This window comes from Rhineura floridana, chromosome 11 (assembly GCF_030035675.1).
Source record: "Rhineura floridana isolate rRhiFlo1 chromosome 11, rRhiFlo1.hap2, whole genome shotgun sequence".
NCBI classification, from domain to species: domain Eukaryota; kingdom Metazoa; phylum Chordata; class Lepidosauria; order Squamata; family Rhineuridae; genus Rhineura; species Rhineura floridana.
This window is the reverse complement of record NC_084490.1, coordinates 9,178,520-9,194,727: the sequence shown is the minus strand read 5'-3', so window position 1 is coordinate 9,194,727 and position 16,208 is coordinate 9,178,520. Positions and strand designations below refer to the sequence as shown.

Below are 16,208 nucleotides of genomic sequence, written 5' to 3'. Positions count from 1 at the left end.
CTGGGAACTATAGTTTGTTATAGACTATATATTACTATAGTTTGCAGAGACTTCTTAGAAGACCCCTATTCTCCTCACAGAGCTACCATTCCCAGAGTTCCCTGGGAAGAGGGATTGCTTGTTAAAGCAACTGTGGAAATTGTAGCTTTGAGAATAATGGGGGTCTCTCCTAACAACTTTGAGCACCCTTAACAAACTACAGTTCCCAGGATTCTTTGAGGGAAGCCGTGACCATTTAAAGTAGCATGATAGTGCTTTAAAGGTGAAGTACAGATGGGGCCTTAATGTGGGGAAACAATTCTCAAGGCACTGAGTTTCCCCAGGGACGCTTCTCACTCTTTCTCAAATTTGCCTGTGAGTATTAGAAGAGGTCAGTGAAGTGCAGGTGCAGGTTCAGGAAGGTCCAATCTCTCTTTGGATTCAACAAAGACTCAGTTTTCTCATTTTGGAAAATTGGGATATTAATGATCAAGCTCAATATTACTATTACTATTATATCCTGCCCCTCCTCCCAGAAGGAGCCCAGGGCAGCAAACAAGGGACAAACACTTAAAACATCTTAAAACATCTTAAAAATAAAACATCTTAAAAACATCTCCTTAAAAAAATATTTAAATACATCTTTAAAAGCACTTCCAAAACAGACGCAGCCTGGGATAAGGCCTCGACTTACAAGGCTTGTTGAAAGAAGATGGTCTTCAGTAGGTGCCGAAAAGTTGACAGAGATGGTGCCTGTCTACTGTTTAAAGGGAGGGAATTCCAAAGGGTGCCACAACCAGAGCTTGGAAAAGTTACTTTTTTGAACTACAACTCCCATCAGCCCTAGGCAACATGGCCACTGGATTAGGCTGATGGGAGCTGTAGTTCAAAAAAGTAACTTTTCCAAGCTCTGGCCACAACATTAATAAGGGTGCCACTTATTGTGAGCAGTAGCGTAGTGGCAAATTCACAAGTGCAGGGTCCCTTCATGATAGTCACAACCACCACCCCTTTTTTTGCTGTGGGGTTGAGAATGAGATCCTTGTTAATGCCTTCTCCCATAACAACAGACATCCCTAGTAGCCAATAAACATAAAGGGGAGAGTATTAGCTACTGAAAAGAGTCTTCTCTGTGGATGACTCACCTCCTTTTGTTACGCCAAAAGGCTCTTTACATCTGGAGGAAGCTTCAGTAATCACCAGATGAGAAACCAGAGATATAAAACAACACCTTTATTGATTACCAAACATCTTTTGCAAAAGAGAGACGAAGTATTCGGCTAACGCCAGAATCCTGGTCTGAAAGCATAGCTATACAGATTACATTGATATATGGCTCCAAATCCTCCTCACACATAGCCCCTCCCTTATTGCTTGTTAGCAACACTTGTCAGCGACTCCATTGTCTTTGCATTTAGAGCGTTCTAATCTTGAGCGCTCCCTGTGCTGTTCCTACCTCCCCCAGGCACAGCATATTCTAGCTTAGTCCCTATCTTCTTGGAAGGTGTCCCGTTACATGAGAAGAGCAAACTAGCATTTTAAGTATCAAAACAGCAACTGAGCATTTGGCCTTCTTAGGCACTTTTAGTATCCACAGAGGAATTTTGCTTTTCTGCTTCTAAGCTAATTCAGGTTAATCCATTTTCTGCTGTGTCATATTAATACTACACATACTATAGTTCCCAAACTATATATCTCATTTATCACACTTTCACTCTGATTGGTTCCAGTCAGCAGGAAAGGACAAGGAAGCATGTTGGAAGACTCTTCTCAGTATCTAACACACTCTCTTTCCCAATTTCTTGCCAATTGGCTCATGAGATGCTGGAGACACTGGGACCCTGCTCCCAAAAAAGTAAGGGGTCTAACACCCCCCGAGACCCTGGACAACTACACCCCTGATTGTGAGGGTGAATGCAATAACTACAGGTAAAACTCATTGCACGTTGAAAATGACTTGAAAGGTGAGCTGTGGAAGACATCCTCCAAAATCTATATTTTGCGCTTGAATTCAGAGTGCACTGCATTTTCGTTCCTCAGGTTGGAGGAAGCTTTTCATGCTCAAATTCAGCACAAGGGAGTGGGGGAGGCAAGCCCAGAGTTTCGCTTCTACCTCCTGCCATAAAACAAAAAGCTTTTAGACTTCAACAAGCACTCTGCTGCCATATAGATATGCTCATGTTTTTAGACTGTCTTCTGATTGAGGCCCTTCTCCAGGTTTGGGTACAGGGGAACAGGGCTTTTCTGTGGTGGACCCCTGCCTGTGGAACATCTTCCCCAGTTCTGCCTCCTGGCACCTAAACGCATGTCTTTCCAGCAACAGATACAAACGTTTAATTTTTGGCTTTTAATCAGTATTTTAAAATTTTGTATTGTTTGCTGCTGTTGTGATTATCTAGTTTTACTGGATCTTAATTTGGATTTCATTCTTGTCCGGCTCTTATGTTATAGTTTTGTGATTTTTTTTTTAAAAAAATGTATTTTATTATTTTTGTTAGCAGCCTCAGACATTTTATTTTTTGAAGGTACAAGATAAAGATTTATTAAAACAGTCAACCCATTCAGCTGCATCCTGTTTTTTCAGTCATATATATTCCATTGGTTTTCCATTTAATTTTCTGGATTTTCCCTTACTCCAGCATCAGATATTTATTCTCACTACTAATTCAAACATTCAAAAGAGGTGCACAGTACAGTCCTTGTTGGATTGTATCACAGAATGCAATTGGGGTATCACACATTTGAAGGCTCCTACATGTCAACAATTCTCTACAGGCCAAAAGCATTTTCTTTATGCAACTCAAAAGTTCAGCACTCAGTTGGCTGTCATCAGAGAGCAACCATCTGGGCACAAATCTGCTTCAGAACATTTTCAGCTACTGGAATAATAATTGCTAAGCCAAGCCACACAAACACTTCTTAGATGCAGAAGGATTTTAATAGCAACTCTAGGGTGCATCCTCAGTCCAGAAGGTATTTGCAAACATACGTGCCCAGATGATGCTTATGTACATAGATCCACTGGATACCTAAAAGAAACATGAGACAGCTGAAAATGGATTCAAGCAAATCTGAACAGCAGCATGCCTCCCAGGCCCAGCACCATCAGTCAGCCAGGTTGGGCACTAGCCGAGGGCTTGAAAGGGCCCCTTACCGGACCAACCAAGCTGTGCGCTGCTATTCACTACCCTTCCCATCAGGCCCCTCAATGATTTTCAGCAGGAGGTGGTGGTGCTGCTTTTGAAACAAAGCCAAGCTCAGTTCCATCCTCAGCATCTGCCTGCCATTTTAAGTAATGTCCTAGCCCATAGTTCAATAAAATTTATTGTTTTCGTGGATCTATAGCGTGGTTAGGACTATAAATCTATGAAAATTATAGATTTCATATTTGTATTTAACAAAATGTATATATTGCTTGATTATAAACAGAACCTCTAAATGGTTTAAAAATAGATCTATGGATTGAGGCATTGCATTCTGTGTAACTTAGGATAGCAGGCACTCCCAGGCAGTCACTAGCTTCCATTAAAAAGCATCAATGCCTCCACCACTGAAGCATGTTCAGGGGCCTGGTGGAGGGCGGTGGCAGAAAACGTATGTGATGGGCACCACCATAAACAGGACTGGGTCCTGCCCTGGTTGGAGAGCTGTTGGGGGCAATCATTGGCACCATGCCAGGGGTTCCCCCCACCCCAAGTCTGGTGCTGACCCTGATGCCTCACCATCCTGTATATCACTTCACACTCCTTGTTCATATTACTGTGACTAGATTAAATTACTGTGGCTCTGCCCCAAGCTAGGCCAGAGTGGTGCAGCAGATTGAATGCTGGGTTATGGAAGTAGAAGATGAAGGAAGATTGGCCCTAAGTCAGAGCTCAGAGAAATCCTGCCCTCTTGTGAAGAAGCCACACCCACTTATGTAGTATTCTCCAAAGCGCTCAGAGCTGCACATCTGTCAGACAGCTATCATATTTAATAAACAACTTTAAAAATATCTTAAAAAGCAATTCCAGCACAGACGCAGACTGGGATAAGGTCTCTACTTAAAAGGCTTGTGATGGCAAATAACAATAATAGTTAATCTTGAGTGGGCCATTGATACCTTAATTCAACACCATTAGTACCATATTATCTCAGGCTGCTGCTCTTGTTTCCTCCTCTGTATAATACTAATATGTTTTATTGTTTTACTGTTTTTACATTTTATAGTGCTGGTCATTGACAGTAATAAATGATTGATTGATTGAAAGAGGAAGGTCTTCAGTTGGCTAACAGAGATGGCACCTTCCTAATATTTAAGGGGACAGAATTCCCAAGTGTCAGTGCCACAACAACACTAAAGGTCCACTTCCTATGTTGTGCAAAATGGACCTCCTGGTATCTACAGGAGGCCCTCACCTGCAGAGCACAATGATTGACTAGAGTATATAGTTGTGGCCATCCAGGATGGAAAGCTTCAAGTGTCATCTTGTAGTTTCGTGATTAGGTGGCACTGGACTTAGTTTCCTGTGCTGTTCTGTTCTTGTTTAGAAAAGAAATAAAGTTCTTGTCTAGCTTCCGGGGTGGTGAGTCCTCTCAGCCTACCTTGACAATTGGACAATTACGTTACTGTCTTCACACACATGTTGTTAGCTGCCTTGGGAATCTTTGACTGTGATAAGCACATCAAACAATGCCTTCTGAATATTTGGCTGGCAAATTTTCTAACAGGCCAGTAAAAGAACGCCTCTCCATATGTGGATTAGGCCAAACTGAGGATGTTGTGCGTTATATCTGAATGTTGCCCTTTATATAATTCACCAAGGGCTAGGTTTCTTCTTTCTTTCCAGACCGTCTTAGAAGCCCAATCAGATTATTTTTAAAATTAGATGGTTGCTGGCTGATGTAGACAAATTTGTTAGCAGCAGGGTAGCTTTATATGCACGAGCTGCAACAAAGATAAAAGTGGCCTTTTTTAATCATACTAGTGCTTAATGCTAGGGAAAGTTTTTAATCTAAACAAATTGTTTTAGATTTTGTTCCTCTGTACTTTTAGGATTTTATTCCTGTTTTCCTGGATTGACTGCTTTTTCTTTTTAGATATATATACATTGTGTTCTGTGTTTATATTGTAATGGCCATTGGCTACAAACAATAAAACTTGACTGACAGACATTTAAAACCCTGAATGACCTTGGGCTCAAATATCTGAGAGAGCATCATCCCCTGTATCACTCTCTCCACTCATTGCAATCAGCAGGTGAGGCTCTCTTGGTTGTCCCTGTTCTAAATGAGATGTGTAGCTGGAGGTGTGTGAAAGAGCCTTTTCTGTAGTCATCATCATCATCATCATTATTTACTACAGTCACAGACCAGCAAACTTATATGAAACATATGAAAGAGCCTTTTCGCTGATGGCTCCGCAGCTGTGGAAAACCCCCAAAAGAATATCTTCCCTATACAAAAACACAAAAAAGTCAAGGTGTTAAATCAACTGTAAAAATTTCACTAACAGGCAAAAAGCCCTTGTGGTTTAAGAACGTACCTATAGTCAACAGATATTTCTATCAAACTTTAAAAAGCAGGGAAATTGGGCAGCTATAGTGAATGCAGCAGGGGAGCAGGAGACCTGACCTGTCTGAGATATTGTAAAGGTAAAAGTGTCCCCGCACTTATAGTGCAAGTCGTTTCCGACTCTTAGGGTGACGTCTTGCGACGTTTACTAGGCAGACCGTATATATGGGGTGGGATTGCCAGTTCCTTCCCCAGCCTTTCTTTACCCCCCAGCATATGCCGGGTACTCATTTTACCGACCACGGATGGATGGAAGGCTGAGCGGACCTCGACCCCTTTTACCAGAGATATGCCATTGAAGAAGGTTCTTAAAAGCCAAGACATGTCTGGTATCATCAGGATCTATCAAGCACAACTGGATTATATCAAGCACATCTTTTGAGCTGCGTTGAGGTATAATATATTCAGCTGCATATGTATGGGCAACTTTAACACCTGTACAGCATTTGGTTCATGTATTTTACACATCCAGAAATGTATTCAAGCTTTGGGGTACAAGTTCAGATGTTCATATAAATGTCTACAGTTGTTGAATTTATGATGTGATATATTTTCACGACATCCTTGTACATATTAAAGGTTGTTGGTATACTATTCAATAGCCAAGGCTACTGGAATATTTTTAAGAAAAGAGTGATATATACCTGTTATAAGACAATTTATGTGACTTTTGGGGTGGGGGGTTGTGCTTTTGATCACAACTGTGGAGTCATTTCCCCCCGCTGCCGACCGTGAGGTGTGCCTTGTCTCTAGCGCAGTGGTTCTTAACCTGTTTGGGTCATGGACCCTTTTGAGAATCTGATGAAAGCTATGGACCCCCCTCCTCAGACAAATGCACATAAATACATACGCAAAATAGAATTTTTTGCACCTGGTTCACAGGTGGCCCTCAGGTTAAGAACACCTGCTCCACAATGTATTTGTTTCAGTGACAGGTGAAAGCGCACCTCTTTTGTCGGGTGTTTACAGATGGAATGGTGTGATGGATGAAGTCAATTTTTAAAAATGTGACGCCACTTCTATATTAGTTATGTAGATATTTTATGTGAATTGGTTTCAATTATAGTATTAGGTACTATTGTATTGTGTTGTAATTTGATTTTGTGTACATCTCCATGTGACTCTTGTGGTGAAGGGTGAGATAAAAATGAATGAAATAAGAACCACGCAATGGCAAACCTCACCCCTGTTCCCCATGGAAAGTACATCTGTCTCGAGCCTGACATCCCATTGTTTCTGAACAACAATGGAAGCTAATTGGCTGTTGTAGGTTGAATGCGCTTAAGTAAAAATCAAAGGGAGAAAGAAAGACCTTCCTGCACCCAGCTCTGTCGTCTCCCCCTCAGAACCTTTACCATCATTTCTGTCGACTGCTAAATTACTCCGGGGGTCTTCCACATCTAAAGACCGCGCAAATGTATAATAGTCCCACGCGGAGTTATCAGTCCACTTCCAGAGCTCTGTTGGGTCCTATGGATCAAACAGTTAAAAGAACAAAAAGACTGATGTTAAAAAAAACAGGAGAGGCCTGGCACTGATTGCAAGACTAGCAGCACAACCCCCCATGCCTACTCAGAAATAAGCCCAACTGAGTTTAATGGAGGGATGGGAAAGAAATCCAATTCAGCCCACATTTAAAGGCGGGAGTACCAAATCTGCACTTTCCGAAACACTATGCAAACCAAAACGCAGCCATCCTTCAAAATCTGCACTTCTCCAAATTTTGCGACACTTTCCCAGCAAAGTAATGTGTACAAAAATGCATATACTAGGGTAGAATGTGCATATACATATGCATATACTCATGACAATCATATACAAATCTGCATTATATATGAGACAGTAGCTTTGCAAAAATGTGCATATTAGCAAAAAGGGTAGAAGTCTCCTTCCCCCTATGGTATGGTCACAATCCAGATCCTGTGGGTGTGGGTGCAGGTATGGCATGGCTGCTATTTACTTTTTTCTTCTTCTTCAGAGCAAATCTGATCATTTTTTAAAAAAGGAATTCCACAATGGCTCTTAGTTTGAATTATATCACTTTCCTTTTCTTGTTGCAAAAGCAAATATGATTAAGGATTGAAGACAGCAGGAAGTGGGGAAAGAGAATCCAGCATGCCTACTGTGAAACCACTCAGAGCTAATTTTAGGGGCAGGCAACTCATGGAGCTGAAACAAACCATGAAAACAGTTCTCCACTTGCACAGCCATCAGTTCTGTTCACATCTGTGTGGTGGTGTTAATTTGTGGGGAAATGTACAACATCACTTCCCATCAGCCAATGGTACACATGTGGGTGATTGTAATCAGATCTGTTATTGTCTCATATGACAGGGAAACATCACACATGCTAACTGTGCATCAGAGTTGTGAGATGGGCTGTAAGTGGAATAAAAAAAAAATCAAAACTAAAACAAACGGAGGGGAAAGTGCCAAAGATTCTCCGTTTGATCTAGAGCTGGCCCTGGCTGTAGAAAGTACAAACGTGTGTCCATGCAAACCTAGTATGAAAGGTTGGATGATCTAAAGCAAAGATGGGGAACCTGTGGCCCTCCAGATGTTGCTGGCCTACAACCTGACTATTGGCCACGCTGGGAGTTGGATTCCAGCAACATTTGGAGAGTCACAGGTTTCCTACACCTGGTCTAAATGGACTAGGCTGCTCATTTGATCTAGAGAACTGAAGAACTTTTAGAACACCAGAAATGATGAGGCAGGTAAGTCCGATGTGAACACCTCCCATTGTGTAATAAGCTGTGGATCCCACCCACCACCTCTTGCTTACATTAGTTTTCTCTGCACCAATCCAGTAATCCTTGCGCTTTCCCATCAGGTGAAAGATGAAGTTTTGTTCTTCATCACTATGAATGGAGGCAAGATGGGCACCAACGTTCCCACAGTGGTCCTGAAGTGAAATAAGAAGAGCAAGAGTTGGTAGAACTGCTATCTCTTTCCAGAAGTTGGGAAAAATATCAAATTCACACTCTTTTGAATTTTGTGATGCAGTTCTCCAATCAAATAATGTGTACAAAAATATATATGTTAAGAGAAAGTGATCAGTTAAATGTACATATTTTTTTTTTTTGTTTATAAATATATGTATATAATTTTTCACCATCTGGTCTTAGAGCTGCTTACAATGACACAACATACAAAATTTAAAACATAAATTTAAAACTTCAGAAGTTTAAAACCTCAAAAAAAACCCAGAAAATGTGAGACATCAGAGAAGCATTCATGATGGAATGGCCTCCCAAGATAAAATGGTTTTAAACAGGCATCTGAAACTCAGTAAGGATGGTGCCTGTCTAACTTCTAGTGGGAGGGAGTTCCACAGAGTTGGGCTCACAACACTGAAGGCTTGACTCCTTGTTAACATAAGTCATGCTTCTGGTCCATGGCGGACCACTAATAGCGCTCCCTCAGTTGATCTGAATTACTGACTTGGGATGTATAGGGTAAGGTATCCTGGATTCCTGATTATTATTCAGGGCTTTGTATACCAGTACAAAAATCTTGAACCTGGCCCGGTAGCAGATAGGAAGCCGGTGCAGATCTTTTATACCCTTGTCATGTGTTGTACTCTGATCCTGTCACCAGTCCAGCCACAACATAGTATATAAATGTATAAAAATGCATTATATTAGGGGAAATTGCTTGCATAAATTTGTACATTAGGCAAAACTGCATACAAAAATGTGGATATTAGGAGAAATTTGGACTAAAATGCTGATGAATATTCATGAGGACTTAAAAAAAAAATCACAAACTGATACAGAAATGTGGAGAACTGAACTTGAGACCTGGAAACTTAGAAACTAATAGAAACCGGAACTGACAGATCTGTCCATCTCTAGAGGTTAGGAGCATACGGCCATACTACCCTGAGCACTCCTGATCTCAGAAGCTAAGCAGGGTCAGGCCTGGTTAGTACTTGGATGGGTGACCACCTGGGAATACCGGGTGCCGTAGGCTTAGAGGAAGGCAATGGTAAACCACCTCTCAACACCTCTTACCATGACAACCCTATGCACACATCCAAAAGATTCATAGAGTCGCCGAAGGCATATAACAACAACAACAGGTTAGGATCATGTATCTTAGGGCATCTTCATCCATCCATTGGTGTCTGCAAATTTGTACACAAACACATCCACCCCCATGTACCTTAGCAGTAAACCAGTTTTGGGCCTGGTCCGTGATTGGCAGATAACAAGCATCTTTGTACTGAAACCAGCCTTCATCGCAGCACCCCTGAGTGCAAGGACATAAGAGTCCTGGAAAAGAAGGAAACAGGTTTCTATGAGGGGAGTGCAGCTGCAGTGGAGCTTCGTGACAAGGACTTCTATCTCAGTGGCAGAACACATGCTTTGCATGCAGAAGGTCCCGGGTTCAATCCCCAGCATCTCCAGGTAGGGCTGGGAATGCCCCTTGTCTAAAACCCTGGAGAGCTGCTGCCAGTCAGTGTGGGTAATACTGAGCTAGAGGGACACATGGACTGACTTTGAACAAGGTGACTTCCTATGTTCTTATGCTTCGCCTGCACAAGGCCTCAAGCGCAATCCCTGGTGTCCCCAATTAAAAAGGATCTCAGAGAGCTGGGACAGCGGTCACTGAGGTTACCCCAAAATCTTGGGAGAATCACTGCCAGTCTGAGTTGGCCATTGTGGCCTAGATGAACCAATGTTCTGACCTGGCATGAGGCAGCCTCCTATGGACCTGGGCGACATCCAGGACACGAACATAAAGCATGTCAATGGTGACAGGAAATCATTTAGGATATATCTCCACATCATCATCACCAGCTGCTGCTGATCTTCCTCATCACTGCCAGTAGTGTAGTGGCAAACTCAGAAGTGCAGGGTCCCCTCATGATAGTCACAGCCACATCCCCTCACAGCCATGCACCCTTTCCACTTTTGCTCGTCTCCTTTGCTCTCTGTGTCGTCTCCACACTCCACTACAGCAGACATCCCTAAGAACCAATCGGCATGAAAGGGGAGGCTGTGTGTTAGCTACTGAGAAGAATCTTCTCAGTGACTGACTTGCCTCCTTTCATTCTGGCTCCAGTCAGCGTGAAAAGACAAGGGCTGATCTCAGTGGCTAACATGCTTCCTTTTCATGATGATTGGCTTGTTCATAGGGACCTGGCTGGGACCCTGCTCCCAAAAAATTAAGGATCTACAACCCCCTGCGACCCCAGATGACCATACCCCTGATTGCTATCACCAGCTTGCATATCAGGCAAACAGCCAATGAGGAAGCAGGAAGAGGCATCTGTTTTTCCTTACGACCACCACTTTTGTCAGGGGCCAGGGATGGAGCAGAAATTAACTTCAGTTTGCATTTAAAGGCAAACCGACCTAATTCACACTTTCTGAAAGCAATATGCAAAGTGAAACACCGCCATCCTTCAAAATTCACCCTTCCCCAAATTTTGCAGTGTAGTTCTCCAGCCAAGTAATGTGAACAAAGACACACACATTTGGGTAAAGTGTGCGTTAAAAAATGCATATATTAATGAACGTGACATACAGAATACATTGTACTAGGGGACACCGCTCTGCAAAAAATATTAGGTAAATTTTCATTAAAAATTGTACACAGTAGGAGAAATTTGCACTAAAAAGACGGTGAATTTTTATGATGATTTTTTTTAAAAAAAATCACAAACTGATGTGGAAATGTAGAGAACTGAAAGAACTGGGCATGTTTAGCCTGGAGAATATATGATAGCATTCTTCAAGTACATGAAAGGTTGTCACACAGAGGAGGGCTGGGATCGCTTCTCGATCGTCCCAGAGTGCAGGACACAGAATAATGGGCTCAAGTTGCAGGAAGCCAGATTTCGACGGGACATCAGGAAAAACTTCCTAAGTGTTAGAGCCATATGACAATGGAACCAGTTACCTAGAGAGGCCGTGGGCTCTCCAACACTGGAGGCATTCAAGAGGCAGCTGGACAGCCATCTGTTGGGAATGCTTTGATTTGGATTCCTGCATTGAGCAGGGGGTTGGATTTAATGGCCTTATAGGCCCCTTCCAACTCTACTATTCTATGATTCTATGAAAGAGAAAAGGAGAGGAACCAAACTTGACAGATTCACCCATCCCTCGCTATAAGCATGTTACTTGACTGACTGAGCAAGCACGCAAGCTGGGCTAATCTAAGGCATTTAATCTCACTCGGATTCACCCATCCCTATGGGCCAGAGTGAGACTCAGATGAGCAAACAACGGTGAAGAGAAGGAGCAGGTCCAAGGGAAGGGTATTGACACTGGGCCCTCTATTGGGGATATGGGCCCTTGGCAGATGCCTGACTAAGCCAGCCCTTGATGCTCACCCTGCTTGCATTAACAAATTCCAATTGTCTCATGACAAAATGATACACAGAGACCTGATCGCTGAGCAGCCGGACTGCCTTCTTCGTCACTGTAGTCATCCCTCCAGACTCTCTGCATGGTGTCTTCGGGATCTAAGTAGAAAATATATATTTTATTTTATTGTAGTTTTTAAAATAATATGAGGGGGGGGGAGAAGAGGAACATACGATAGTATCCACTGTTAGCCCCCACTCTCTGGAACTCCCTCCCGTATGATCTTCGGCATGCCCCTTCCCTGAATGTATTCCGCCAGGCCTTGAAGACCTGGCTTTTCAGACAGGCCTTCGGGACTTCCGGGGAGGGTTAATCTCTATGACAAATTGCCTATTACTCTGAACTGTCATTGTTTTATAATTTTTATTGTTTATATTGTATTATGATGATGTATTTTATTGTAACCGAGATGTACGTCGCCTAGAGTGGCCATCGGCCAGATAGGCGACGCATAAATTAAATTATTATTATTATTACTATTAGTCCAACTCAGACCAGACCAACTGAAATTGATTGGCATGATTAATTTGCATGCATTAATTTCAGTGGGTCTACTCTCTGAGTAGAACTTAATTGCATATAACCCATACCCATTAATTCAAAACAGTAAAGGAAAGATGTAACTCACATTTTAAACTAAGAAATATGGTCTCACATCACCACAAAATTTCTCATTCCAAAAGGAAATAAAAGCTCCCATCTTTGGACAAATTTGTTTTCGTACAATACATTTTCCCTTGCCCAGAGAACAGCAGGTTAGCTCATTCATTATTGCTGTGTTTCAAATGTTAAAGAACTACTTTGACAAAGGGGTGGAGAATTCTACTCACACACATACACACACAAATTGACATTTTAGCTCAGTGATTGCTAACATGGTGCACTCCAGAAGTTCTTGGACTCCAAATTAATGTATCTAAGTTAACCACACTCACCAATTTCAATAGGTCTACTGTAAGTAAGTCTATCATTAGTTAATGATTTCTGGTTTTAATTTTTTTATGGTTTTATCTTGTATTTACATATGTTGTAAACCACTTTGATATTTTTTATACAGAGCCGGCATATACTGTAAATATTTTTATAAATAAATAAAATTAGATATTTATTTAAAGATAAATATTTATATTTGAGCATGACCCTACATGAGGGTGTCCCCCTTTACAGAGGACAGTCCTCTATTAGAACTGCTGCCAGAGGACAATCCTCTATTTGAAGTTGGCCTCTGTCTGAAAGGATATCCAGGCCAAATCTGGTTTAAAGATGATGAAGGGAGAAGAGAAGGGGCCTTGAAGCCGCTCATCAATAGCATGTGCGCAGCAGACGGAGCAAGCAAACACACATTGTTTCGAATCAGGTCCAGTGGTGCCACAGGTGGGTTGTGATGGTGGAAGAACTAGGGTTGCCAGGTTCAGGGCCTGATCCTGTATCTTTAGGAGAAGAGAAAGTCAGCCAAGTGTAGGTGTTCTTGCAACACTGTAGTGGGAAAAACCACAAGGTGGAATTCTCCCTTCCCCCTGCACAACTTTTAAAGATACAGAAGACCTCTTGGAGGCTGGGCCTGGCAACCTAGAGGTCTTCTGTATCTTTAAAAATTGTGCAGGGGGAAGGGAGAATTCCACCTTGTGGTTTTTCCCATTACAGGGTTGCAAGAACACCTGCACTTGGCTGACTTTCTCTTCTCCTAAAGATACAGAATCAGGATCAGGCCCTGAACCTGGCAACCCTAGGAAAAACAAAGGCAAGGTGCAGTTCTTTCTGCTTTATAAGCCACAGAGAAAGAGAGAGAAAGGAAGACAGACAAAAGTCAATACGTCTTCACACAGCACATAGTTAAATTGTGGGATTTGCTCCCACGAGATGAAGCGATGGCCACAAACTTTGATGGCTTTAAAAGGGATTAGAGAAATCCTTGACGGATGAGGCTATCAATGGCTACTAGCCACAATGGCTATGTTCTCCCTCTGCTGTTGGAGGCAATATACCTCTGAACACCAGTCGCTGGGAATAGCAAGAGGGGAACGTGCTGTTGCACGCAGGCCCCGCTTGCCAGCTTCCCATTGGCATCCAGTTAGCCATTGTGAGAACAGGATGCTAGACTAGGATGGGCCTTTGGCCTGAACCAAAAGGGGTTCTTCTTAGGACGGAGGACAGAGCAAAGAAAAGAGCAGAAAGGCATGTCCAAGGAAGACTGTGTGAGAATGCTTAATGTTTTTTCAGGAGGGAGAGGTGGTCCTCAATCCTGCCTTATTTATTTATTTCATTTCATTTCTGTTCCACCCTTCGTCTCAAAGGAGCCCGTCGCAGCTATCAAAAAGTTAAAATAATACAATTTAAAATAAAATAAAATCATATTTAAAACATTTTAAAACTATTTATAAATCAACTAAAACATTTCAGAATATTGGCAGTATCTAAAAACATTTAAAATAAATCCATCTTACCCCCACAGTTGCTAATTTTAGCCATCAAATGCCTAGATGAACAGGAACGTTTTTGATTTTCTCTTGAAAGTCAATTTTGATGGAGACAGATGCACCTCACCAGGGATGGCATTCCACAAACCATGAACCACCACCGAGAAGGCCCTGTCATAGGTCAACACCAGCCAGGCAAGAGCCAGGGGTGGCACCAGCAACAGTGCCTCCCCTTGCCAATCATAGATGAGTTTAGATCAACTCTAAGCCTTATCCTCTGGGATAATAGGAGGCTGAGAACACTCTGAGGGTTGCAGTCTTCAATACTGCTAGGACCTAGCCCCAGAAGGTCAGATTTCTTGCCAGGCAAGCCCACCCAGATCTACCACCTGGGTCTACCAACCAAGCAGCAAGGACCACCAGAGGATGCTTTGCCTGCCCCCAAACCTAAAATCAGCTCTGCTTGTCCCCTCCTGTCCATGATAGCCCTACCTGCCACCACGCTGCCTGCAATCACAAGAGCGATGGTCATGACGAGTTCAGCAAGCCAAGCTGCCATCCGTGAAGAGAAGGATTTGGGAACGTGGACGCTGCATTGTAGAGGCAAACAGTGCTGCAGAAGGAGAAGCTACTTCCAAACAAAGCCCACCTCCACTCATTTACAGCACATTGCTTCCCCCCAAAGAATCCTGAGACCTGTAGTTTGTAAAGGGTGCTGGGAATTGTAGTTCTGTGAAAGGTAAAATAGAGTTCCCAGGATTTGGAGGAAGGGAAGCCATGACTGTTACAGTGGTATAAATGTGCTTTAAAGGTATTGTGTGGATGTGTCCTAAACTGAGGGGAAGTTGCCCGAGACACCCTCCAGCTGAGAAATCATCTTTCTTCCTCACTCCTAAGCCACCTGGCCAAGCCACAGATGTGGGGGGAGGGGCTAGTGTAAATTGTGATTTTTTTTAAAAAAAGTGTCAGGGCTGCTGGAAGAGCGCTGTGATAATAAGCAGGAATTATTTATTTATTTCATTTTTTAAAAACCTGCCCTTCCTCCAAGGAGCTGAGGGTGACAAGCATGCTTCTTCTCCTGTCCATTTTAATCTTCACAACAACCTTGTGAAGTTAGTTAAGCAGAGAAAGAGGGAGGGAAGAGAGAATGGGTGAATGACTGGCCCAAGGCCCTTTTGTGAACTTTCAAACCTGGGTCTTCCTAAGCCTAGACTGACACTCTAACCGTTACATTACACCGTTATCAGAGTTTGGAAAAGTTGCATTTTTGAACTACAACTCCCGTCAGCCCAATCCAGTGGCCATGAAACTGAAGTTTTTCTCAGCATTACAACTTCCATGGTTCACACCCCAAACTAGGGACACTCCTTATTCCAATTCCAAGAATCATTGTCTCAGCATTTGTTCACCCATCCACCCATCCATCTTTTTAAAAGCCATGGTTTGGGTGGGGAGATAAGGGTAGGAACCAAGTTAGCTGCCTTATAAAGTCAGACCATTGGTCCATCTTAGCTCAACATTGTCTACATTGACTCCTGAGGAATTTTCATGAGGACTTTTCGTGAAGGCTTTAGCACAACTTAACCTTTTTTCTCCACGCTCTACAGTAATCTGAAATGAAAATAAACACATATTCATTCCTTCCCGTTTTCCACCTCCGTATCGCCCCCTTTCCTCTGTTGTCTTTCTCCAAGGCCTTCAGGGCAGGGATCTGCTCTCTTGTCCTATAATAATCAGTAATTGTCATATACTAACAGCAAATTCAAGTGGTGAGTGCCGACAGAATTGTAGGTTAAACAGGGCTACTGAGAAACTGGAGGAGGTATTGGCTTGCGCTGGGGAATTCTATGGTTTGCAGGAGTGCAAAAGGACATTGGGAGGA

The 16,208-nt window shown here is 42.6% G+C and overlaps 1 protein-coding gene and 1 pseudogene across 1 annotated transcript; one reads left to right on the top strand and one right to left on the bottom strand.

Moving 5' to 3' along the window:
* Positions 1-2,929: 2,929 nt before the first annotated feature.
* On the bottom strand, positions 2,930-15,973 carry LOC133367236 (snaclec EMS16 subunit beta-like). Its single transcript, XM_061591232.1, has 7 exons — positions 15,912-15,973; positions 14,819-14,916; positions 11,930-12,007; positions 9,700-9,809; positions 8,318-8,437; positions 6,888-7,002; positions 2,930-3,008 (listed from the first exon to the last, which is right to left on the bottom strand). Exons 1-7 carry the CDS (start codon positions 15,962-15,964, stop codon positions 2,941-2,943), a joined length of 642 nt encoding a protein of 213 aa, XP_061447216.1. The 5' UTR covers positions 15,965-15,973; the 3' UTR covers positions 2,930-2,940.
* LOC133368150 (5S ribosomal RNA) lies at positions 9,399-9,507 on the top strand (annotated as a pseudogene).
* Positions 15,974-16,208: the final 235 nt, after the last annotated feature.